This window comes from Mycteria americana, chromosome 17, assembly GCF_035582795.1.
Source record: "Mycteria americana isolate JAX WOST 10 ecotype Jacksonville Zoo and Gardens chromosome 17, USCA_MyAme_1.0, whole genome shotgun sequence".
Classification (NCBI taxonomy): domain Eukaryota; kingdom Metazoa; phylum Chordata; class Aves; order Ciconiiformes; family Ciconiidae; genus Mycteria; species Mycteria americana.
This window is the reverse complement of record NC_134381.1, coordinates 12579615-12601415: the sequence shown is the minus strand read 5'-3', so window position 1 is coordinate 12601415 and position 21801 is coordinate 12579615. Positions and strand designations below refer to the sequence as shown.

The following is a 21801-nucleotide window of genomic DNA, read 5'->3' as shown; positions in this document are numbered from 1 at the left end:
TGTGCTGAGTCCTCTAGTCATAGTTTCAAATTATCTGATGATGTCAATATAAATGAATTAAAATTTGAATACTAAATGCAATAGGAAGAAGATTTAGAAAAGATAAAAAAAGTTCTGAACTCTGGATTTTTCTGTAATGACAAGTGCTCTGAAAGAGAAAAACATCTTTCTAGGTAATGGAAGGACACTGGTTACGTTGCTTTTAAATGAATTGAGAGATCCGGTATTTTCATTCTTGGCTTTTATTCTGCCTTGTCATGCACACCTTCGTTCTTGTTTTCAGTTCACTGGTGACACATGCCTTAGGGTTGGAGTAGAGGATGTGCAGTCTTTGCTGCAGATGCTTTATTGCATGTGATCAGCTGGTGATGATGTTTGAAACAGAAGTTCCCCTCTGTTTCTATCAATTTTTCTGTTACTGTTCACTGGAAGTTATTTATGTGGTTTGATCTTGATTGCGAAAAGAAAAATAAATCCTACTGTTATAAAATACTATTAAATGCTAGCTCCAGCCAGTCTGCTCCTCTCCCTCCCCCCAGCTGTTGATAACATGCTTAAGGAAAATCAGTTAAGCCATACCTGGGTCTGGTTCAGTTGGGGCAGGTACTGCAGGCATGGACGTCTGGAATAAAATGTTGCATGCATAAGAGGTTAGTTGGTTAATATTAGGAAAATACTTTTTTCCCCACTGAACTTCCTAGATAAACTGGACCTGCTGATTGATAACTGCATACATGAGCTGTAAAAAAAAAAAAAGAAAAAAGGTATCTCCTGTGAAGTATTTGTATTAGAAATAAACATTAAAAGTCAAATTTTCAATAACCAAATGTAAGTCCCTTCTTACTTGTATATAAGAGGTTGCAAAGAATATTAATATGAATACTTTATACGGCTACTGTTCAGCAATTTTTTATTTGTTCCTAGATGGTGCTTGGCATTGGAGAAAAGATGTTTTGATTTTGTTTTTCACTATATATGCATATATATACGTCATTATCCTTAGTTGAAAGTTTAAGTGTTATCCTTTAACACCAGTATGTATTTCTCTACATGTTGATTTTGGTAACAAGTCTGAGCTGTGTACTTGCATTAATTCTGTAGTGGGATAAAGTTATACCACTTTGGAAGTTAGTAGCAGCCAGAAAGTACAGGGAGTTGTTTACAAAAGAGTCCCATCGATTCTCCTTTTCTGTGGAAGCATTCAAGCAGCAAGACCCGCACAGTCTGTTTGGCACAGTAGCTGCTCTCAGCTGGCCCTCTGCCCTCCTGCTGTTAGTCAGGGCAAAGGATGTGCCAGATCTCAGATTGTAACGGAGCAGAGCCTGCTTGCAAATCTGCTTGTAGTTAGCCTGGGGCCTTTTGGCAGCAGACTACAGCCGATTGATTTAGTTGCAATCCTTTTTCCTTAATATTTTCCATCTGGCCAACAATGACCTATAAAGACAGACACAAAACAGAGTTTGAGTTATGAGGAGCGTAATAGTAAAATGCTTCCAAATCTCACTCTAGAACCTGCACCAGTGGAGCGCTGCCCTGATGTAGCTGAGGGAAGTTTGTTCGAAAGCACTATTGCAATGGTGGTGTTAAGAAAAAGCATTGTAGTTCTCGAGTTCAAAATTACGTAACAGAGAAATGTGCATTTCAGTTAAACTCTTAATGTGTTTCCCTTCTTGCTCTTTCTTGCTTTCTGTTGATCCGGAGCAGGAAGCGCTCTCAGCATAGGCTTCCTCGCACGCTTTGCTTGCACACACTGCTGGGGGTAAATCACACTGCGGTGTCAGGAGCCCTGCGAGAGCCAGGGATCATAGAGCGGAGGTAGGGAGGACAGGGAAAGGAACGTGAATACGGAAATGCTTTAAGGCATGCAGCAACAGGTTTGGGGAACTTGCATTCTAATGATGTTAATAAAAAGGTGACGTGTCCCAAGCTCTCAAATCTACGGGAGTGGATTAATGCTTTCCAGAATGAGCTATTTCCACATCTGGGCCATTTGTCAACTCTTCCAGTTCTGGTCAAAGCAGAATTCTTGCTCTGATTACAGTTATCGTAAACACTTGTAGTCCTCTGTATCTTTAAAGTTTGTATCCTTAAAGAAAATTTCTGAACTTCTTTATACAGCTCCACAAGTTATAGCAGTCCTGGCATTGCAAGCTTTTTAATGTGCAGAGTTTACCACCTTCACCTAGGAATGCCTGGGGATGTAAATGATTCATGTTTTTTTGCAAAGGTGGCAATAAGTCTTGCACCAGACTCTCACAGATCTTGTTGGTCATAATATTTACAGGAAAATTAGAAACCACTTGAACTAGGAGAAGGCTCCAGAGCGTGATTCCCATTCACACTAACTAGAAGCCTAAGAGGCCGGATGAATCCTCCTCTGAAGGTGTGTGTTTCACTTCGTTAGCTATAATGAAACCTACTTTAGATCTAGAGGATTGTTCTAAGTTAAAGATGTTATTAGTTTGTCTTGCCTGTGGAGTCCAAAGCACAAGTAGTCTGTCCTGTATATTTAAACACTTGACAATTTATTTAGTCTGGTAAGGTAATATTGCATCTATTCCAAGCCTCAGACATTTAGAACCTAGAACTCTAAATAGTTCCCTTGGGGGGAAAGCGGTGCTGTGTTGTGGTTTTTTTGTTTCTTCTTTTAGTAGAAATTTTCACTTGCTGACTCTGAAAACTATAATGAGATGTGCAGGGGCAAGTGAAAGACACTTCTGCTGTCCTAGGCTGAGTTTACCACAGCTTTGAGTTCCTCTGTACATTTCCTGACGCTGTTGACCGTGTAAACTAATGCAGGGCTCTTATCCGGGAGTCGCTTCTCTGCTGACAGTCCTTTGTTCTTGTTTCATCTCGGTCTGCTGCCTGCTGCTTTTAATCATAGCAGTAGTAAAATTGGGGATCTGAGTTCATGGATGTTGCATTCATGGAAGTGCAGTCAGAGGCACAAGTATGTTGACTTCAGAGCACTGCTATAATATAGCAGAGCATTCCTGTTGGAAACTTTTTATTATTATTATTTATTACTATTATTTTTGAATAGTAAAAGTAAAGGGCAAAACGAATAGTATGAGGAATATGTGCAGAAGGGAGAAATGAATCCTCACGATGGTTTTAGGAAAGAGCTAGAGGTAAGGATGAACAGGTAAAAGATGCATCATTGATACATGGGTTGCAGAAGAAAGGTAGACCGGTTAGGATTTTAGCTGTCGTTGATAATATTCCATGCATGATTTTTGGTCTTCTTTTTTTCCCCTTTTATACCTTAAGGTAATTCTTTGCAAAATAAATAACTTGAAAAAAAAAAAAAAAAAAAGAAAGAAAGAAAGAAAGAAAATCCTCTTGTGTAAGACCAGAGATTAGGTTTCAGCTGGAACAGTTGCTGTCATGTAAGAGTCCTGGAGTGGAACTGTCAATGGACTTAACTGAACAAACTCCAGTAATTTTTATAGCAGTGGTAGGTGCCATTCATTCTGAATATTCCCTCTTGGAGCAAAAATTATGATACTGGTGTAGTGAAAGTATCAGTTCTGTGCTATTGTCTTGTTGTTTTGTTTTTGTTGTTGTTTTGGTATGTGAAACAAGAACAGTATTTGCTTTCAAAGTATAATGAGTAAATACACAGTAAAGTTAGTTATGACTTCTAACTATTTGATCTCTCTCAACACTGTCCTTCTCAGAGACCCAGGATCCCTTAAAACAAACAAACAAACCCCTTCCTTCTCCTCTTCCCTCTACATTACCAATCCGGGGCAATGCTAATTTCACTGACTTGTAGGGAATTCAAAGAATAGTGAAGGTGTGTCAAAGGAAGTTTATTGCAGATTTTGCCAAAGCTTTAATCTTGACTGCAAGTCAAAACGCTTTTGTAAAATATCAGTGAGAAGGATCACAACAAAAAATGTCAAGTGTTAGTAATACTAATGTATTGCTACTGGTAGAATTGGACTAGAATGCAGTATTCTTAGCTTTATCCAGCTAGTTCACTGGTCTTGCCTACCGACCAGAACCCAATTTTAGTTAATTCATTAGGGCTTCATGTCACACCTTCTGTAGTTGCTGAACAACTGTAACAGAAGTAATTAAATCATGTCACTTTTTATTACCTTTGGCCCTGGCTGACTGGCTTGGAAACTTGTATTTTAGTGCTAATACAAAATGAATTAGCGCATCACCTTGGGGAAAACCCAGTTCCCTGGCATCAAAAAAGTAGGGAGGAAGTAGTTAAAGTACAAGATGGATAGATCGTCTCTTCCACAAATGGATCACTTTTGGGTTGCTGTCTGAAGGCTTACAAAATGCATCTGTCAGGAATGAGACCATCCTGTACTTGCTGACAGATGTATACAACATTCCCCCAACGAGATTACATGGCAACTTCCTCCTTCAAAAATCAAGATGTGGCAGGAGCCCTCAGGTTATGCAGTGGTAATTGGAGAAGCAGGGGCTGTTCTGAGAGGTAGAACTGCTGAGAAAAGCTGCATGAGTTGGCTTCTGCATATTGTTTCAATAGAAAACGTGATTCAGCCACACTGTAATAACAGGAGAAAGGCTTTATATGGCTTCGTAGAGGCAGCGTTATCTGGATTGCGCATGGATCTGAAATAAAAACCTTAATTTGTAACCCTGGCTGTTTATCGGCATGCTTGATAAGGGACAGATCTTCCTCCAAACTACAATACAAGTATTATTTACTGAACAGTAACTTACCTCAGTGTGTTTTAGAATTAATTAGTGTTGGAGCACCAGCATGAGTATTCAGAAAATAACATGATTGTGGGCAATCTCCTATTTTAATCATTTGCTTAAACTGATTGTTAGACAAGAAGTCTCATGAATAAAAATTGTGCCCTCTAGCCAGGTAAAGGGCCAGAGAGTCCTTTTCTGTTAATTTGCGTGTCACATGTTCAGGAAGTCTGTTGAACAGGTTCATCAGTGATGGTTCTGCAGGTGAAGAGTCAAGTACTATCATTTCATGTGCTTATTTTTGCATCTAAAGGTTTGTTGTCAATCCTAAAACATTGTGCAGTGTAGTCATAGACAACCTGCAATCAAATATCAGACTCTCTGACTTGATCTTTGTAGTCTTCAATTCAAGGACTGCATTCACATCTTGTATTACAAATGCTTCTTTGCTGTAAGTAAAGTGATTCTTACATGACTACCCCAGTTTCTTGCGTTCCCAAATTATGAAATCCAAGTACCACCACAGCACTGAAATAATCATTAATTTCTCGCTTGGCTCTTTCAGGTGTGGTGGACTTGAGTTTAACTTTTATGGCCTGCTACCAACTGACTTGGGAACCAAACTTTGCTTATTATTAGGAGGCATGTGTACTGCCACTGAACGTGTGAATATTTCTTCACAGTAGTGAAGTTCCCCCCCCGTGCAAGGGAACTGTAAAAGACCTTCCCGCACTTCAGCTTGTTTCTTGCTGATAGGAAACAAAAGTGGTTTGGAGAATATTCCAGAAGAGGGCTACATATAATTGATTTCTTCTCTCGGTTACTGAAATATTCTCATTCCCTACCCCAATTTTCTCTGTATTTAGTTTACCAAAATGCAAAGAATCAGCACGGTATCCTAGAACATTGTCTTATGAACACGCACAGGTATGAAGCTGCCTTATCCAGCTTTGCTTTTTGGTGTTGGAATGATATGATGCTATCTGATTAAAAAAAGAAAAAACAGTCTGGGCTCATCATTTTTTCTCAGTATACATCTCCCCTGTGTATTCAGAAATGGGATATTTGCCATCTTGATCCTGAAGTGTTTGCCTCTTACTAGAACTTTGCTTCTATTTATTGATAAAATTCTCTGAGCTTTTTCTGAATCAGCTTATGGTGCTGATCTATGAGATACTTACCACATGGCATGCTTTTATTAAGTAGATATTCCTTCCTGTGGCTCGGAAGGCAGTTCTCTCTCTCTCATGTGACAGTGTGATTAGCTAGTGAAAACCTTGGCCTTCCTCCTATGATTTAGCTAATTGATACTTACTTTCCTTAAATATTGCTCTGACAGTTCTGATTATTCTATTCTAAATATAACTTCATGTCCTAGTGAGTTGTTCTTTCCCAGAGATGGGCATTGGCCTTACACGAAGTTGGTTGCTCTAGAGGTGGAATGTGTTGGCCAGTTGGGAGTCGCTTACCCTCTGAACCTGGTACAGTCATCATGTGGGTGTCTTTTGAGCTGTATTTATTACACTCAGAGTTTCTTAACTTAGAGCTTTTGGGTCTCAGGCTTTTTTTTTCTCCTTAGCCTTTGACATAGGTTGATGGCTAATGACTAATCCAAAATATATGGGTAGAAAAAACCCTCTGGTTCAAGAATAAAAGACCCTGGGAGATACAGAGATTATAGAAAACACACCTGATGCTCAGCTTCAACTTTTAAATGCATGGAGAATTTCTTTGTAATTTAGTAATTTCTTTAGCTGAGCAAAAGTCCTCACCAGCCTTTCAGTGTGGCTCTTGAACATGGAGCTGTGTAAAATTTTTCTTCTCTTCAGGAGTTTATGGCATTACAGGTTGTAATACAAAATATGTCAAAGTCCCATGGCTTTTGGAGCCAACTGCAGCAGTGTGCTGTAACACACAGTGCCTTTTGCTGATAGGGAACACTTTTGATATGTAATAAAAAGTTAATAATTCTACTGAAATTTCAGCTCAAACTTAGTACTAGAGGGCATAGCTCAACAGGCACATACGATTGGAGTCTGTAATGAAAAGGAGCTGTTTCTCTGGTCAAGGAAAAAGGGTTAATTTGCATTGGGATGAAAAGGCTGTTCAGGATCTACTATTTCAACCTGTGATAGACTTAACAGTAGTCTTTGATCCCCAAATGAAATGTGATGGATTTCAACTGATGCCAGATGTCTCAAACCTAGTGGGATCTCTGATTGTCTGCTACATCTAGAATTCTCTCTCCCAGCACTTTCATGTGTGCTTTTAAACGTGGTTTGAGAAGAGAGATTCCTTGACAAGCTAAGCCTTTGGAATCCTTTCTCTGTATTGTCACTTCAGTGGTGATCTTTAGGCTCTCATGCTGTCTAACGCATTCTACTTTTTTAAAATCAAGCTTGGTGTGCCAAACTGCTCTAACTACTTCATAACCAATTTTTTTAATGTCCAAGAAATTTAGTGCCAGTATCATCTGTAACTTTTCTCAGTTTAAGGCTGTTTTCTGCCCTCTTCTTATTTGTTAATTAGAGCATTTTACTTAACCCTGGCCAAGTAAAAACATTGTTCAATGTATTCCTATTGGCCTTAAGTGGAACATAATTGTTGTCTTTTTAACTCCAAGGCTATTTTGTTGCACTTCATAAATCTTCTTATAAACTGTCAAGCACTTCAGTATACCCATCTTCTCACCAAGTGTGCTTTATGGGATGTTCTTTCCTTGTGGTTTTAATAAGAGTATAAAGACATAATTGTCAGTGTTTGCCTTGTAAATGCAAACAAACTGTTTTCTTTTTGTACCTTTATTTCATGTCGCTACTTCAGGCCTTTGCTTGCTAACGTGCTTTTGAAGTTTCTTTCTTGGTCTTAAACTAAAAAACCCCAAAGATTTACAACTTTCTCTTCTGAAAAGGGACAAGAGAGCTTATGATTGTGTTTGGGAGTTTATGGGGCTTCCCATTTAATTTTACATGTACTAAAAAACATGACATGGAAGTTGTTTTTTTGTTTTTTTTTTTAAGATAATGCACTTGATCTTCCGTAGTTAATCATCTTAGCATGCTGAATTTGAGAAGGGAGGTATACCTGGTCAGACATGCTTATATTAGCTGGGTACAGTAAGAACTGCAGCTTTCTACTCCATAAAAGCCTTGTGTAGTAGGACTTGCACTGTTGTAAAGCTGATCAAATTGCACAGTTCTCTTCTTCTGTTGTCAGCCTGTGCCCCAGGCTTTAGGGATGTATATACTGTCCAAAATCTACTTACAGTTTTGCATTTTGTTTCAGCAGACCCTAGGTTCTCTCTCTTAAATTAATTCCTTTCTCTTTTCTCCGTGTGGACTGACTGGAGAAATATTGCTTGGCACGTTTTCCCAATGGTATGAATAACCTGTGTGTTAGAAGTTTAAAAATCTTTGATTTTTAAAAAGGAGTGATCTACCAGAGGGAAAACAGAAAGTCCCCAACAACAGAACAGACCTTAAAGGTATTGCTGAAATAAATTAAACACAAAATATTTTATCATAAAATTCAATAAACTTTACTAAATTTTGCAGTGACAGGTAATTCACAAGAAAAAAGCTTGACTATTGAAGATACTTAAAATTTTGTACATTTTAAATTATGCCTATATTTATGTATCTGTGAATGTACAGTTTCTTTGTACAGAATGTAGGATGTTATGCATGGACCTATAAGCCAAAAGGTGTGGTATTCCTGTTTTCCAGTCTGAAGTGTAATGCTCCAGGTTCTTAAAACACAGATTCTTTTTGTATAAAATGTTTTTCAGTGAAAGTCCAAGGCATGGTTTTCATGGAAAAGCTGTTTCTTTTTCAGACTGTAAAATTATGTTGTTTTCTTCCTTCACAGAGGGCTCCTGCGAGAAGCAGGGGAGATTACTGTGTGCTGGGTTGATAGATGCTTCATGATGTTGCATGCTGTAATGCTAAAGTTCTTCTGAATTCGTTTTATTTACATAAATTCCACAGTGCAGCTGCACTGGACTTTTTTTTTCCCCCCCAAGGTTTTAGAGTGACCACAAAGAATCTGAGAAAGGGTGACAGCTTTGTCAAACCCAGACTTCAGTTCCATTTGCAATGTCCCAATTAGATGTTAGCACACTAACAAAAGACCCTTGGAATGGTTATCTCAAGCTGCCCTTGCACTTTTTAGCTTGACTAAAATGTAAAATTGTTACATCATAAATCTCTTTGTTACAGTTTTCTGGCTTCGTGTTGTTAAAGGGATGTATTCAGCTCCTTTGAGCTGCCTTTTGTGAGAGACGCTGCTGCTCTGTTTCAAGAGCCACTGTAGCTGTTTGGGGAGCGGTTGGGTTCAATAGTGGTATTAGTGAACTTGGGAGTCTTTGTGCAAGTGAGACTTGCTGTAACTGCTTATACTTGGTCACACTGGGTAGAAAAACAGGAAAGGGACTGTTTTAATTGACTTTTATTATTAATACACAGTGGCAAGTCACCAAATTAAGCACTTTCTATTGACAATTATATAGTCTTAAGATGCTCCATAAGATGAGATGCGCAAGTTCTGTATGAGCCAGTTCTCTGTGGTTAAATACTTCTAAAAAATATGTACATGAGTCACATGCTTAAGCTACAGAACTTTTAACTGAATCTCATGGAATCATGGAACGATCACTCATGGGTAGTAATCAAAGGGAAGTTCACAACAAAATTGGGAAAAATGCAAAAAAGAAAGCAATCCTATGAGAGCAAGAAAAGGAAAGGATTCGGATGGCTCTCTGCAGTGGCAGAGGCACTTACAATGGATTGAGGTCTAATGCAGAGACAGAACTTTGAAATAAAAAAAAATAAAAGCTGATGTTCAAAAAAGGCTGTTGGCTGCTCCTGTGGAAGGTAAGCCTGCATCTCATCAACATGCACAGATGTTGCTATGGAGATTTGTGGGTATGTGTGTATGTGTTTAAGCTTACAAGTGTGAGAATGTGTCAATAGACTGAGTCTAGAAGGGAGAATAATGATGTACTGAGTTCCATAAGGTGTAGGGGAAGACACTGGAACACATAAATGGCTGAACTGGGAATTTAGCCTACGGAAATTCCCAAATGAGCCCAGAGATGGCTTGGTTCTTTCAAATGCATTTTGTAAAAATACTGAAAACATTGGGTGGGGGAAGGAAGGGAAGGCAAAAAAAAATTAATAGTGTATTTCTGCAAGGAAAATAATAGGCATATGAAGACTCAGCTCTCTCTTGAGGGGACGAAAACAGATTATTTTTAAAAATATGTAGTTAAGTCATTTAACTTAGTCTTAGCTGTTAAAAATTAAGGTGCAATTTAAAAATAATTAAAAAGGGAAATTCACATTTTTAATGAAGGGAAGGAAAAACTGTTTTGATGGCTGTGCTTTTGCTATTTAAAATTGTGTCTGCATAAAACCACTGAAGAGCATGGTGACTGGCAAACATAACTTAGTTCATCGTCAGAATCTGCAATCACCATTATTAACTTAAAATGGAATATGATTGCTGACATTAGGAATCTAATCTGTCTGGGAGGATTATCATTAGTTACCAGGTGCAGGAGGATGGAAAGAAGCAGCATTAAGTATAAATCGCAGAGTTTTGTCTTTAAATGCAAGAAGTTTTAAGATAACTGGTCTCTGAGAGACTGTACTAATTTTTGATATGTTTTCCATACTCGTTTTCTTTCAAACGTGGTGGTGGGATTATCCACAGAGATGCCTTCTGAGTTCCAGATGCAAGGATCTGTCATTTGTCCTGCAGGTATTGACAAGTACCTTGAGGCAGAAAATGTATGTTCTTGCTTCACCAGGAACATTCATTGGGTCAATATGTTGAAACTAATAATAGTAGTAGTAATAATAACAGTAATAATAAACTCCATCTTTTTTCAATTTGCTGAATCTTACTTGAGATTTTGATCTTGCACATTACTCTCCTAAGGATTTCAAGTTTGGAGCAGTGGTGTTGCTTGGAGTGGGTACAGAGAATGTACATACACCTATTGATACGAGTCACTAGCATCGTATCAGCGTGACCATGCAAGAAAAGGTGTTTCACTCATTAGACCAACGCTTTGACATGTAAGAACCTGCTGGGCTTCGTAGTGATTTCACTGCCACAACTAAGTACCAGGTCATCTGTGTTTTGAATTAATTATTCAGAGTCCATGAACTGAAACACCAGTGTGTTTTGTTGATACATGCACAAGTTGTGCTGGCAGAAGAAATACTTGGCCTGAATTTCCTCTTCCTTACACTTTTGTCAATCAGGACTACTTCCAGTGAAGTTAGTGGTGATGCATACTATAGTTTATATAAGAGCTAAGCTCATTATTGACAGAATTAACTATTCTAGGCCACTGTAGATTCTTGTATTGAGCAAAGGGTCAAGATTCAGGAACTCCTTGACTCCAATCCTGGTTAATACAGACAGATTTTGTAAGCCTGTCACTACAGAGAAGTATGCCTATCTGTAAAATGGAAATTACTGTTCTGTTTTGCAAGGGAGATGGCAGTTGTTTACGCTGTTATCAAAATATATAGTATGTGTTATAAATAAATACATGTTAAAAATTCCACTTCTGATCTGTGTGAATGGGAGGAATAAAAGTTATGTGTGCTTACAACTCAGCCTATTAGGAAATGCTGCGTTAAATATGTTGATGTTAGACTGGTTACTCAGTCTCATTAATTTCAGATGACAAAGATGCATGTACAAAAATGCAGTTCTGCCTATACATGGACTGGAAGTTGTTCTAGTACTCTGTAGAAATTGTGTGAACTAAGATGATACTTAGCTTTTGAGGGTTCAGAGGAAACCAAAGGAACTACAGGTACCTTTCCAGAAGTGTTTGCTTTGCGTTTTAATGGTGTCAGCACACCAGTAAAATTGAATGCTGGAGCTGTCAATGTTAAAAATTAGTTTTATAAACAGTTGCTATGGTAATTAGCAAATACTCATAAATCATTTTAAAAGGTACCCCTTGCCACTGGGGTTTGCTGCTGCTATGCTGGAACATGTAGCATATTTGCTGCTGAAGTTCTCAATACACTTTCAGGCTCTTTAGTGTTCCATGGGAGTTTATTTTGATGAGTTCAACATCCACAGTGCTCTTGCACACTTCGGTTATCTTGCTATTGCTTCCTCCTTCACGCTTGTCTGTTACAACTAACACTGGAAAATCTCTCCCTTTTTAAGTTGACTTCACTGGAGATTTACCTTTCTAACAGTAAGTAAAATTCCTAGTTCCATACTGTGTTTCCCTGTTTGCCCAGCATCTCTTTACACTTGACCTTGGATGTGCATGGTATTCCTGAGATAGCTACAGTGATTTAGAGTGGTACATGCTGTAACTTACGACTCTCCTTCATTCTAATGAGTGTTCAAAAAATATCAAAAGAAATGATAATGGTGAAATTTCCACATTTCAAAGAAAATATATTTATTATCAAGCCCTCTATTCATTAGTAGTGCTTCTGAACTGGATGAGAAACAGCTGTTTTTTCCTGAGGAAGGCATCTTTTACTTGGTAAAGAAATCAACTGGATGCCAGTGTAGGTATGTTGCTCAAAGATTTCCCCTTTGCTATTCTTAGAGATGTTGCATTTTCTTATATAGTATTGGACAATTCCATTTGACTGAATTAGCTGCATGTCTTTACATATAGGCAATCACTATAATAGAGCTATTGTCTCGGTTTTGTGTATACTTTCTTGGGTTTTGTGTTGCTGGAAGCTAATCGTTATATTCTGACGGAGATAAAACAGTAGCTCTCGTGTTTGTGCAGCTTGAAGTCCCATAACTTATTGTCAATGAGCCCTTCATTTTACATAGGACAGTAGCCAAATCGCTATACTAAAGTTATGAAGCATGATCCTTAAATCTTCCAGTAAGCTAAGATGTTTTTAAAGAGAGAAGTGTACCTTCATTGGAAATCCCAAACTGGATAATTGCATGGTAGACTGGTACAAGAGCAGTGCAGGGAAATCTGCAATGCCGGCTTGTATAGCTTTTGCCATAGGCTAACTTATATTTGCGGCTGCAGATACTGAAATTTAATTTCCGAAATTGCCCATGTCAAACAGGCTAGAAGAGGGCTTGGACTAGCAATAGATTAAAATGAGGCATCATTTTTTGGTGTGCTGTTGTGGCCTTTCTGCTTTATATCTGTAAGTACTATTTGACCTGGCGGAATTTGAAGTGTTAGTTTCAATTAATGTTCCCTAGTGTGAGTCAACTGGAGGGGGGATTTCTTTTAAATTATTTTTGAAAACAAAAAAAAATTTTTTTGTAAACAATGCTAATAATTGTTTTGTTTTGTTTTTAAAAGCTTTTGTATTAAGTGTTTCATGAGAGTAGGAGGATTCTGGAAATCCACTTTTCTGCCTAATTTCATTGCTGTTGGCAACTTAGTATCGCTAAAGGAAGTTCTCTTGGCTCATCCCTTAGTGCATCCTTGCTGTGGAATGACAGTATGCGCACGTGTGTGCGCGTACACGTGTGGTTTGTGTGTGGATGTGTGTGTATATATATGTGCATATAAATGCAGTTGCTTTATTTCAAAGGGGCTAGCTTAATATTCTCCAATTTTGGTTGCAGTCCTTTCTGGAGGTCAGAAAATGTGACCTCACATGTGCTGCTGTGATAGAGTAGTTTTTTCCTTTCATATGTTAAAGCGCACGACTGGATTAATATGTTGAAAAATTCAAAGCTAAATTGACTGCAGTAAGCATTTTCATCTGTGTAGCAGCTAATATTGGGTGATGACATTTTCTGTTCAGTGAAACTTTTGAAGTAGAGATTGGACTTGTGCGAGCAGCGCTGGCTGGCGAGTTGTGCCTTCTGCGGCTGCCGGTGCACCGGTCACCTGCCTCCTCCGGCCTTCCCCTGTCCCCGTCAGCTGGCTGTGCAGTCAGGGTACAAAAGGCTCTGCTTCTCGTTGCAAGTCTACTCCATTAAAGGTGAACCTCTTCGTAACTGCAAACCCCCTACCCACAGGGATTGCTGGGGTTTGTCATCATGCTAATTTGCTTCTTTTTATATCTTTCCTGTTGTCTCAGCCTGGCTTTTCAGTTGTTTTTGCACCACTATTCTTTAAACACTACATTTTGGAAACATTTGTATTTACAAGCTGCAATGCAGCACTGTTGTCTTAACGGTTTGACTGACCCTAATTGCTATGACACATGTAACTAATGATGTTTTGTACTTTCAAGGAGTGCACTAAAAAGGTGATGACATATGAGTTACTGAATAAGGTACTGTGCAACTTGTGCAGTAGAGTTTGTGCAGACCTTATGTAGCATAATAAGCAGTTTTCCTGTGCTCATATTTGTTTCCCGTCAGACTGGCCTGTCTCCAGCACTGAGGCTGCATCGCACACTGAAGGTTCAGAGGGAGAGAAAAGCAGAGTGCTAAACCGCGCTCTCAGCTTGAAGAAGCCTAATTTGGTTAGGCTTTGATTTGATTCTCATGATTTCTGGCAAATATGTCACTATATGTGTGTGTATGTATGTGTGAGGAAACTGAAAATGGGTGTAAAATTAAAAAAAATTAAAATTTCAGATTGCCCTTTTATTTTTGTTTACTCTTCAACCACAATCTGATTTATGCTTATTGGAGTCTTTGAACTTCAGCTCCCTTGAAGAATCTCTAGTCTGTCGCTTTTTTGATGTTGCTTGAAGGGGGAGATGTGTGTGTGCGCGCGCGTGCGTGCGCTCGCATGCTGTGGTGCTCTGGGCAATTTCACTCCAGAGCGCTTCCCTTCCTTTGTTTAACCTATGACCTGTGAAAACAAGAGTTAATCAAAAGTTCTAAGGTAGCTAAGAGGAAGGGGAAGTGTTTGGTTACAAATTAAATATGAGCAAGTCATAAGCCATAAATCTTCAGTAGTGCTACCAGTTGTGCTACTTAAGTTGCATGTGGTACAGAAAGTTTTTGGTTATAAATTCAACCGCCGTTTCTTTGGAGGGGGTGTTTAAAGGCTGCCTCAAGGATTTGCTTTTTGTAAGAAAAAATCCGCATCTTTTCTTTTTTCCTTTTGGCAGAGATCTAGAAACAAATTCAGATAACTGTATTTCTTGATGTCTGCCACCCCCTCCCCAACTTTAGCTGGTCACGGTTTGGTCTAATAAAAGCAGGACTGTTTCACTCTTGAGTAGTAAACACATGGAATAAGTGATGAAGTAAAAGTATTGAAGATGGCAGGATAAATTAGTTTTCTAATGTATCCAAAGCTTTCAGGATGAGAGAGATCCTGAATTCTGCAGTGACAAAGGAGGGAGGTGAAAACTGAAGTGAGATTGTCTACATAATTTACGCAATTTTGTGGTGGGTTTGTTTTATCTTGTCTTGCACCTCTCTTGAGCACAGATCCCCGTGTATTGTGTTGTGTTGAGGTCTGCTTCAAATATCGGCTAATTTCCTCAACTTCAAAACTGTGAAGCTTCTCTCCGCAAAATGGAAAGTTATTCTTAAAATAAGAAAAAGAAGTGGTTATGCTGAGATGCTAAACCGTTATTTGGAAAACATGGTTTAAAATAAGGAAGACTTAGTGTTAAACAAAGGACAATAATGAAGTTCATTATAAGATAACTAAAGAGAAAAGGGAATCAATGAGGAGTGAGCGAGTATAACAGAAATAGGGCTATACCTTCCCTTTTGTTGTATGGAGGGTTGGCTGATGTTTTGACATTGTGTGAGTATCAGACTTGATCTGGGTTGTTTCTGTTAGAATCACAGAAACTATTTTCTAGGTGCTGAGCAAAAGAATTAAAATTGGATTTGGATGGAGTATTCTCATGGATAGAACCTACAAATTTGTCATGTTTTCGTGTATTGTGGTAATAAAGAAAACTCCCTTGAATCTGTAGTGAGGTTTAGCTGTGAACAAACAGGCCCCCGACAGGAGAGATAAGTAAATCTTTGAAGAAAGAACACAACCTGACCTTGGTTTCAGAGCTCAGCATTGTCCCTGTTGGGTACGTGCACCCTTTGTTGCTAAGGGTGCTGAGAACCTGGTCTGTCCTCGCCCGCAGGCGGTGGGGCTCTAAAGGAAGGGCAGCTCTGGCAAACGAGGCTGAGGTAACGTGCTTGTGTTTATTGCGTTTATGCTGACACATAGAGTATAAACACAATAATATTTTAAGAGTCTCATTTTAATTCTGTAAATGTAGTTTTCCAGCAACGTCCCTGAGCAATTAAGTAGAACTTTAAATATGCCTTCCTGAAATAAGTTTGGGTTTCATGGTGTCAGGGAGCTTTCTGCCGTCTTGGTTTTCTGTCTTTTCAAACTCTTTTGATAGATGCCTTGCAAGGGTTTGTTTACCAGGTTCTTAATCTCTACTTAGCAGATATGTTTTGAGAGGATTTCTTGTTACTCTTGTAATGGCTTTTAACTCTGCTGAAGTTTATTTAACTAAACAGAAAGAAAGAAACTTATCTTCTAACTAATCCTTCTTGATTGTTTACAATATAATGCCAAACTTAAATGCTGTTTAAAGTGGTAATTGTCTGTCTTTCTGCTCTATTCTAATACATAGTTTGTAAAGATGCTTAGAGCATATTAATTTAAATGATAATACTGTCATATAACATGAAAAGTTAAGTTGCTTATCAGTATATGTTGATAAGCTACTTACATTTTACAGTAGCATTTGCAGGCTTCAAACAAATGTTCATGATGGAGTGCCATTCACTTTATCTGTCTCATATATAGCTTCTCACTTCATTTATTACTAAAAGCTGTACAGTTAGGGACCATGGGGCACTCAGTTCTTTATAGTTGTCAGGATGTAGTCATATTTTATAAAAACTTTAAATCCTGTCTAACTATATCAAAATAGAATCCATTTGCTTCAGAAAGCATCTGTGATTAAAAGAAGAATCAGTTTGTGCGTCATGCGAACTTGCTTTCCTATTTGCTGCAGCTGAGGGGAAATTCCTTGCCGGTATTTAAAAAGGAATTGAAATAAAGAACTGTGTCATGCAAATAGGGTACAAAATCATACCAAAGCATACTGTAGTGAAAAGTAACATCTCAGCTGTCTGTCTTATTTTATGGAATGGAAATGTAACGTAAATGAAAAAGATGTGATTTTTCTGCATGGTTGTCTTTTAATCTTGTTTCTTCATTACTTTTGTAAGTTGAGTACAAATTTGCTGAAGGTAAAGTTTCTATTTGACCTAACCTTAGGGCTGGCCTAAATACAATGATATAGGGTGTGGAATAAGATTTGACAGTGGTTAAAAACTGAGATACTGGTTATGCAATTCAAAAAATCCAGTTGTATCAGGATTCAAAACCAAAACAACGGTCTGTCTTCAGTTTACTAGGACCCTCAGCAGCTGTACAGAAGACTAGTTATTCAACATGTACTTTGGGAAATAATTACGATTAAAAATGTTCCACCATACATGAACATAGATACAGTAGTGTACATTTATCTTACAGGTTAAAAACTTCCATCGGATTGTATGTTTGTTCTGTGCAGGGTGGGAAGGAAGGTGAGCTCCCACACTGGCCTGCCTGGTGCCCCAGTGCGTTTACAGCTTGTACTACACTTGATGTTTAGTGCCCAGAGGTGGCTGGAGATGCCGGCGAAGAGCAAGTACCGAAGCTCAGTCCTCAAAGGAAAGGGGTGCTTCGACTGTCTGGTGGTGTTCTCCTTCAGATGGAAGGGCTGATGGGGCTTTCCTAACAGATATTTATAAAGTGTCATGTCCAGTAGAGGCTGTTGTTAGGATGCATCTATGTAGTAAAGGCCAGCAATCTTGGATTTATTAACTGAGATTTACCAAGTTAAATGTATGCTTTTTCTTTCTTTTTTTTTTTTTAGTTACCTCCCATGGTTTGAAGTCTTTTATAAGCTGCTCAATGTCTTGGCAGATTATTCAGCAAAAGGACAGGTATTATTCTAAAGTACTAACCCTTGTTTTCCCTGCCCCAATGTCAAATGAGGGAGAGAGGATGAAAACAAGCTGTTTTACGAAGAGTTTATATCAGAGATGACCACGTGAATTATTAATCTGTATGAAGCAGTAATATAGAAGATCATATTCAGCCAAGCTGAAAGCTTGGCAAGTGCCTTTTAAAAATAAATATGCTTTTAAATTATTTTTGCGAAGTCCAAGAATGTGACTGTGGATCCAACACAAGTTAATGGTTTCCCTGCAGTCACCCATACTGTGCAGACTTTTTGACTACCTGAACTGTATTCAGCACATCCATGCAATTCCCATATTGCAGTGTTTCATGAATCTTTGACAGATGTCTTATCCGAGTTTACTTGTCATGTAAAGTAAGTGTAGAACTAAGCTTACTGATGCAAAATGCTTTACCCACATAGCATCATCTAGCCTAAGCTCTTCAGATGCTGTTTTGCTTCTAAAGCAAAACAAAGTAAAATTCAGTCTTGAGACAGTGACAAAATGTGAACTAAGCCATTAAAATTTGCTTCTCAGTTTATAAATGATAATTCATGGTACAGAGAAACCATATGTATGATTGCAACACCTAGCCTAGTTTCAGGTATTTAAAATATTACAAGTATAATCTTCCCAGTTAGGTTGCTGCTTTGATTTATTACCATTTTGTGGTGGTAAGTGTATTTTGCATTTGTCAGAATAATTCACATTTGAGGTGGAAGCACTTAGGATCACATCTTCATCTAGATAGATTAAATACATTTTTTTACCCTAGGCTTTACCCTAAGCTAGCGAGGTGTTATAAAGAACTTGCAGTGAAAACTGGCTTGCTCAGAGGTGAGTAACTATGTAGTGCATAGGTTGGTGACTCAGTAGGTTGCAGAAATATGTAGAAATACATATGGAAAAAAAATATTCTAAAAAAATCGTGTTATAAAACCCAGCTGTCAGAGGAAACTGCATTTATTTCTGTTCATAGTCTAATGTATAAATCTATTTTCACATTTTTCTTTACATTTGCAAGTTCTCTAAGCCCCCAATTCCACAAACGTTGCCCTTCCATCTTGGGAGTTTAGCTTGTTATAGCAATGCTTACTTAGTAATTTTTTTTTTTTTTTCTTTCCCTCCTTATTTCAGGATAGTCAAAGGAGTGAACTCCTGGAAACATTTCATAAACTTACCATCCCTGAGCCAGGAACCTCTGTTCATCTTGGAGTGGTAAGTGAAGTGGGAGAGATGTAAACTAAGGTGTTTAATTTTCGTTACATATCATAATAGAGGAACGTCAAAAGCAATTCTCTTTTTTGGAACTTGGTACACAGATGTTGTTTTCCTGTGAGGACAGAGAGCTGTGAAATTCCCCTTTTCACATTTGGGGCCCTCTGTTTCCCTTTCCTTAACCTCAGATGTCTTTGAAATGCTGTTCTTTGATTGGAGGAAGATTGTGTATATTCCCCATGGAAATTTCTCACCATATCGTCTGTGACCTGCGAGAGGTCACAGAGCAGCAACATGACATTTATTGCCCACACTTCTGCAGAACTCCTAGATCTTGCAAGTATGCAAGGGGGACAAGACTGGAAAGCAAACAGTCACGTACCTGTCATAGCAGTGGTTTGAGTATTAACTGTTTATCACATTTTCTGATTCCTTTTCCTCTTCCTCCCCCCAAAAAAACCCCCACAAAAAAGGATTTATTTCATTTTTATATCTTGTGAGAAAATTAATCAGAGAACACTGAAAGAATAGGTGTGGGATTTTATTGATGGGACTGTATTTTTAATTTAGTCTTTTGGGGTTTTTGTCTTCAAATTAATTTTTGCAGAACAACCTTGTGTTCCAGGCTGTAGTGAAAAAATACTTAAGATGCACATTGCTGCAGTTGCCAATTAGTCATTTAGAGTTCACATGGAAACTAGTGGTGTGTGCAGCCACAGTTCTCTTCTCCCTCTCATTTCCTTTACTCCTTCTTCTAAAGTACTTTTTGGCAACAAGCAGCTTACTCTCATCACTTCACCCTGTAATGTCAGTCGACAGGTAACAGTTGTTTGGCCTTGCTAGGTCACCAGCTGGCAGTAGAAATGTCCCAGTCCTCTTGAGGTGAGCTCTTTTGTGAACAGCATTTCTGTTTAAGGGGACGAGCTGTCTCGAAAGGCAATGATCAGTTGGGATATTTCAGTTTTTTCATACCAGTGGTTTCAAGGAATGCTGCCGGTCTCCCCTTGTCTCAGACATTTCATGGGCAATGAAGCAAGAAAGGATATAAAAAAAGCAGCCAAGGGACTGTTAGCTGTGGTGTCTTTACGCATTTTACTTTGGCTGTTTACAAGCCTGTTTTGGGGTCGGGGTGAGGTTCCTATACGTGATATAATTGTGTATACTATTCCTGTATCTTTGCATTGCGTCTTTTCAACCAAACTAAAACAGTGATATATCAAAGAGCAAAAATTTGTGTTTATACATTTAATGTCTATATTCAGTGTAGCTGTTATACCCGCTTGCTATTTCGGGTTATAGATGGTTCATGAAGCACTGAAATGTCTGAGATATATATACAAGAAAATTGTGCCAGTTGTGGAACTATGCCAAGAATATAACCAGCCTTTAAAGCTTCAGCGAGTAATTAATAAGTAGACCTAAGACAAATTGTGAAAATCTTAACAATAATATAAATTGTATAGAACATTGATTTACAAAAGCAGTTTAGTCGCATTCTCTTCTTTCCTTTCCCAGAGCCCTAACCAAGAATCATGCAAGTCATGCATGGTCAGATTGGGAACTAGAGTGAACTTGGTCTCTTGGAATGCAGGCAATTAAAAAAATGTAACAATAGAATGGATTATGAAATTGCGAGACCGATATAGTCTTTCAAAATGTGTTATTTAAGGCATATAAAAGTGACCTAGAACTTTAGTAATATTTTTCAGGTAAGCAGGCATAAAACTTTAGGAAGCATTTCTCAGTAAAGTTCCGTAACTTCACCATTGTCTTGAATGAAACTTACTGATGCTGTAAGTCAGAAAAGGACCTGCTTGCTGTTGCTTCCTGTAGTCCGTCATGCAGCCTCCGGTGGGCTGTGGAAAGATGGCTTGAATTATAGACTGCCTTGGAGTTTCCTTGGCATATGTCATACATTGTGTGAGTCTGTCTGTATCAGCGTCTCTGAAGAACAAAAAAATGTAATGTAACTTTTCAGGAGCATTTGATACTTTCTATCTTAATGCATTTCATATTGCATGTGTGATCTGAGAATCCAGCTTTTGAAATCCATGACAAAGAAGTCATACTGGTAGTTGGTAACAAATGTTCTGTCATTTTTACTTAGCTGAGCAACTGCTATTACTGCTGTTACTAATACCAAGCAATAAATTTAGATTACTTTTGACAATATTGCAATAATCAATATTTGCTCTTTTTTTAGCACTCTTACTTCACTGTGCCTGACATCAGAGAGCTTCCTAGCATACCTGAAAATGTGAGTACTCTAGAGGACCGTGCACTTTACCATTTCTGGTTAATGTCAGCAGCAAAATAGATAACAATTGTTACCTCTGTTTGGCATAGTAAGAGGTTATATTCTGTAAAATATTGCTAGATGTTGAAGTAAGCTTTAGGTGGTTAATTTATAGTAAGTATTGGGCGGAAAACATTGTGTTCCTAACTGCAGAAGTACATGAGTAACAGGCCTTTTGAAGTACAACGTAACAGTAGAATTTAACGTTTGCCATTTTAATTAAGAAAAGATACCAGATGAACAGGGAATTGACAGCATAATTATCTTAAGCTGTAAGTCAAGATATTTATTTTAAAAATATAAAGCTTTTATTATTATCACCAGTCTATTATTACTTACTGTTAACATTCCATGATTTCTTGGTTCTAATAAATGAGGAAATTTATAATACACATCTATAGTTTCAGCCTACTCAAAATTGGGAAAGAACAGTGATTTGGTAACTGTATGTAACAGTAGGGTGGCATTTCAGAGAACAACAATGGAGGTAATTTGTGTGAAAGTTCGCTCACTACAATAAACCTATGAAAAATTCTTGAAAGTAATCTCAAGGCAGTTTTGTGATTGCCATTTGAGTGAGTACTACAAGAGTCATCCTTTACATAAAAATGCAGGATTACAACAGAAAGGAATTTCCTCCATTTTACCAAGACTTTAATTTATATAAAAAAGAAGGC

The 21801-nt window shown here is 38.1% G+C and overlaps 1 protein-coding gene across 5 annotated transcripts in view; it reads left to right on the top strand.

Moving 5' to 3' along the window:
* DENND1A (DENN domain containing 1A) overlaps positions 1–21801 on the top strand; it is a 218184-nt gene that overhangs the window by 74089 nt on the left and 122294 nt on the right. For all 5 annotated transcript variants that reach the window (XR_012778177.1, XM_075519367.1, XM_075519366.1 and 2 more), the window contains exons 6-8: positions 17523–17592; positions 18748–18828; positions 21032–21085. Coding sequence is in view for 4 of the 5 variants with exons in the window: in XM_075519367.1 (XP_075375482.1) it covers positions 17523–17592; positions 18748–18828; positions 21032–21085 (205 nt within the window). In the remaining variant the exon portion in view is untranslated. The remainder of the gene's footprint in view (positions 1–17522; positions 17593–18747; positions 18829–21031; positions 21086–21801) is intronic.